Genomic DNA, 4,574 nt, shown 5'->3' with positions numbered 1-4,574 from the left:
TTTAATTAATTAATCAAACTATTTATTGTTGTTGTTATTATTATTATTTTTTCCACTGGAAAAATCCGTAATATTTCATTATAAATATGAAAGATTACATATGTAGATGCTTTGACGCATATGCCAACTGTTCTGTACATTTTCACAAAAAAATTGCATGTCTGTGTTGTATATCTGTCTGTTACATTTTCAAAAATTGTGCAAAATTGGTGCCATTTTTGGCAATCCTCAATCTATTTCAAATTATATCATGTTGTGCAGTCAAATCCTCAAAAAACTGTTATGTTATGTCGCCTGTTGACCCGCAGTAGGATATGTCGGGTCTATATGTGGCCGATGGTAGTATTTCTGCTCCTGCTGATCCAAAAATTCAGTGATTTCCCATAACCCATTCTCCATCACCGCGGCCTCCTTGGAAAGCTTGTCAGCAGTCTGGTTATGTTCTCTGTATATATGAGAGATGTGAAAAAAGTTAAAAGCATCCTTTAGTATAAATACTTCATCAAGCAATACATTTAGAGTGTGTGAGTGACATGTGGTAACTCTATTGACCCAGTTTGTAACAATCTGAGAATCGCCAAATATGTTGATGCTGGTGCATTGGTGACTGAGTGCAAAATGTAACAGATGTCGGAGAGAAATGAGCTCAGAATAATTGTTTGTGCCAGCCCCCAATCCTACTTTGATATGAAAGAAGTGCCTCGAGGATATGTGTAAAATGATACCCCCTCCGCAGCCATGTTCATTTGCAGCCCCGTCGAAAAAAGCCCATGGCGAGCCCATGTCGATATTGGGAGGAGGGGTCGGCCGTCGCAGTTTTGTGGGAGGAGGATTTGGTAATTCGTTGTATGCTGTGATGATGCCAGCTTCAACGAGTGGCCACCTAGCCTCCCATCCATCAAATATCATTCTATTTCTGGACTTCCAAATAGACCAGTTAACAATGATAGGGAGGTTTACAATCTTCGAGCCACTGTGTTTGTTCCCCCAATCTATCCAAGCGCTGATAAGGTCTGTACCAGACCAGTCTCCCGTGTACTGTATGTGAAATTTGATATTATGCCATATTTGTATAACAATGGGGCATCTTAAGAATAAGTGTTCAGTGGTCTCTGTGTCTGCTTTGCACAGCACACAACGCGAGGGTCCCGATACTGCCCTACGCTTGAGGTATTCATCAGTGGGAATGCGATTGCGGAGGACACACCAAGAAAATAATTTGGATCTGGGCGATGCATTTAACTTCCATATCTGGTGCCACCATCTGTCTAGCACTTCCGGCTTTCTGTGGTTAATGATGAGTTTATATCCTTCACGAGGAGAGTAAATCCCACTATCAGCAATCTGCCAGATGAGTTCATCCGGCCCTTCCACAATTCTGATATGGGATTCAGAGAGGGCATCGCAATATTCTTTCCAGGGTTCGTGCCATCTGATCGGGATATCTAATTGAGTGCCAGATTTCCAAGCCTGGTGTAGTATGTCAGAGCCCTCCGGATCAGCAATCTGTGCAAGCACCCTGATGCCACGGGAGTTTAGGAGGGCAATCAGATCCGGTGGAAGCCTGTGTCTACCTCCGCATCCACTCCATGGGTCCATACCTATGCGAGCTCTGTTTCCACTTCTGATGCGCCACACGATATTGCTTCTGAGAAGGGGGAGGGAGTGTAGGAGGGCTTTCCATATGGAAGAGATGCCCGTTCTGTTCCAGTTTGGAAGTCTAGCCCAATCGATGATGTCGAGAGGCCAGATGTACTTATGGTATGCTATGTCAGTCCATAGACTGTGGGAAGTCAGCAGCGCCCAACCCATCTTTGCAGCAAGAGCTTTTGCAAAGGATGCCAGGTCCTTTAATCCCCATCCCCCCCATTTCTTGGGGAGAGCAATCTTGCTCCAGGAGATCCAAGCAAAGGTGCGCTTCTCTTCCTTTCCAGCCCACAAGTATCTGTTGCATAGTCTCTGAATCTTTGAGAGGATGTTCCGGGGATCCATGCTAATGCCATCCAAAAAACAGGGGTCGCTTCCAGCACTGATTTGATCAGAGTTAACCTTCCCGCTCTGGAGAGGTATCTGAAGTACCAACATGATATTTTCTTTTCAATCTTGGTGACAAGCCACACCCAGTCAGCTATTTTTTGATTTGTAGGCTTTAGCCAATATCCAAGGTATTTAAGACCTCGATCCAGAGGCTGAGTGATAAATGGAAAAGCCTGCATAGCCGAATATGATTCAGCTACAGAAGTACCTACCAAAGTGATGGAGGACTTCTCCTGATTTACCACCATTCCCGTGGCATGAGTAAAAAGTTTTAGGATTCTGTTGAAGGATGAGGTGTCCCGGATACTTCCATCAAGGAGAATAAGGACATCGTCCACGAACAGAAGGTGTGTTAGAAAACATGCTTCTGAGATCTTTAAGCCTCAGATAGTTCCCTCCCTTTTTGCAGAAATGATGAGTCGACTGAGCGCTTCTGTTACCAATAGGAACAAGAGGGGGGAAAGGGGGCATCCCTGACGGAGTCCCCTCTCTGAGTGGAAGAAATGGGATGCAGCGTCGTTAATCAGAATACTATAAGTTGGTGAAGTAATGCATGCCATAATCCAAGTGATAAGCTGATGCGGGAAGCCCAGATGGATGAGAATCATCTTGATGTAAAGCCAGCTGACTCTATCAAAAGCCTTAGAGAGATCAATTTTGAGAAGAATGCTCTTGAGGTGCTTAGTCCAAATAGAGTGAATGGCTTCCTGTGCAGAGCCAATGGCTTCATGAATCTGCCTGTTTTCCAAGAAAGCGAATTGCTGTGGAGCGATGTGTTTGGATAAAATGGGTCTGATCCTATTTGCAATGATCTTGGATATGATCTTATAGAGAACATTGCATAGCGAAATGGGACGAAAATCAGCGAAGGATGATGGAGAGTCTGATTTAGGTATGAGAGCAATGAAGGTGGTATTAATAGCATGATAGATCTGACCAGAGGTTCTGCTCTCTTCCACCACCTTCAAGATGTCTTCTCCAATGATGTCATAAAAGGCCAGATAGAATTCAATGGTCCATCCATCGGGGCCAGGACTCTTTTCCTTCTGAAACCATTTTATGGTGTGCTCCAATTCATTCATGGTGACCGGTGCATTAAGATCCTCCAAGTCTTCATTGTTAACAAACCTCGGGAAATGGGATGCTACGCGGATGATCTCAGCAAGGTTGGTTCCCTCAGGGCATTTGAAGATACCCTTGAAATAGGAAGTGCCTAGACTGGATAGCTTGATGAAGGAGTCTGCCAGACCCCCATCAGGATAGGGTAGGTTCCAAATGGTATTTGCCACTCTCCTCCCATTTGCAAAATTATGAAAAAATCTGGAGTTTTCATCCCCTGCCTTGAGCCAAGTAGCTCTACTTCTCAACCTGATCGATTCCTCTCTGAGCTTGAGTATACTGTGCTTCTGCTTCTCTAGTTCGACCAGCCTGTGTTTGCTTTCCACAGAGATAAAGCCCAGGTTTTGTTCATCCAGCAGAGCGTGAATGTCTGCTTCTATCGAGATGAGCAGTTCATCTTCCTTGGCTTTTTTCATCTTTGCCCATTCAATCACAATATGTTTAAGTTCCGTCAGATTTTTGACAAAACCCCTAGCCAAAGAGGGTTCCCTGCTAATAGGGTGTGCTGCCCAAAAGTCCGTGACCAGTTTAGAGAAACCAGGGTCCTGCAACCATAGATGGTTGAATTTGAAAGGGGCTTTTGGTTTAGGGTGAGGACCCATAATTTCCATCAGGATGGGAGAGTGATCCGAAATTCCCCCAGTACTCACCCACTGCTTATAATGATGGAGATGGCGAAGCAGCGGTCCTTTGATCAAAAAACGATCAAGTCTACGAGCCAAAGCTGCTGGCCCGATCCTTCGATTTCTCCATGTGGGAAGAGGGTGATTCATGGGGATGTCGATGAGATCATGTTGATCGAGCAGGTTCCTCATGAAGTCTGATATGGGGTCTGCTTGTGCCGATGAGCCCCATGATTCACCATATCCCAAGGAGAAATTTAGGTCTCCTCCAATGATCAGGTTTTCCTCTTGCATCAATGATCGATCAAGGAGGGTGCGCCAAAATCCTTCTCTCTGCTGACAGGGTCCATAGATGTTGATGATACGCAGTGGCAGCCCAAGGTCTTTGGAAAAAATGTCAGCACCCAAATATCCTGGCCCTCCCCATGAAGAGTCCAGTCTGATGGAGTAAGGATTGAGTCCAATGGCCATTCCACCCGAACGGCCCATAGCATCCAGCCCAATGTACTGCCACTTTGGCGCAATCGATTTTAGGGCAAGAGATATAGATTCTGCAGAACCCAAAGTCTCTTGAAGGAAAATGATGTCTGGTAATTCGACCTGAAAAAGTCGTTTTAGGGCTAGTTTTTTGGGGGAGCTAGCTAAACCCCTGCAGTTAAAGGATAGGCACTTCATGGGGGACCCCGCTGTAGGGGGTTTGTAGCTCTAAGGGCCCCGACAATGGTGGATTGACGTCCCGAAGCAACTTCAGCCCCAGCACGCCGAATGGCTTTGTTCAAATTTGATTTTCGTCCC

At 45.3% G+C, this 4,574-nt stretch overlaps 1 protein-coding gene across 1 annotated transcript; it reads right to left on the bottom strand.

The window, feature by feature from the left end:
* Positions 1-285: 285 nt before the first annotated feature.
* LOC149183425 (uncharacterized) lies at positions 286-4,268 on the bottom strand. Its single transcript, XM_089414940.1, has 2 exons — positions 2,874-4,268; positions 286-2,070 (listed from the first exon to the last, which is right to left on the bottom strand). Exons 1-2 carry the CDS (start codon positions 4,266-4,268, stop codon positions 286-288), a joined length of 3,180 nt encoding a protein of 1,059 aa, XP_089271066.1.
* Between the last annotated feature and the right edge of the window lie 306 nt (positions 4,269-4,574).

Source organism: Pinus tabuliformis, chromosome 3_2, assembly GCF_031772625.1.
Source record: "Pinus tabuliformis cultivar Carrire ecotype Pingquan chromosome 3_2, CPIR1, whole genome shotgun sequence".
In the NCBI taxonomy this organism is placed as follows: domain Eukaryota; kingdom Viridiplantae; phylum Streptophyta; class Pinopsida; order Pinales; family Pinaceae; genus Pinus; species Pinus tabuliformis.
This window is presented reverse-complemented; position numbering and strand designations above follow the sequence as displayed.

What these genes read in the sequence shown, in the direction of transcription:
- LOC149183425 (XM_089414940.1), bottom strand. Translation starts at nt 4,268, where the DNA reads ATGGGCCGTTCGGGTGGAATGGCCATTGGACTCAATCCTTACTCCATC. An exon ending in GTCCCATTTCGCTATGCAAT is followed by an intron (nt 2,071 to 2,873) that starts GTTCTCTATAAG and finishes TTGGTACTTCAG; the next exon opens with ATACCTCTCCAGAGCGGGAA.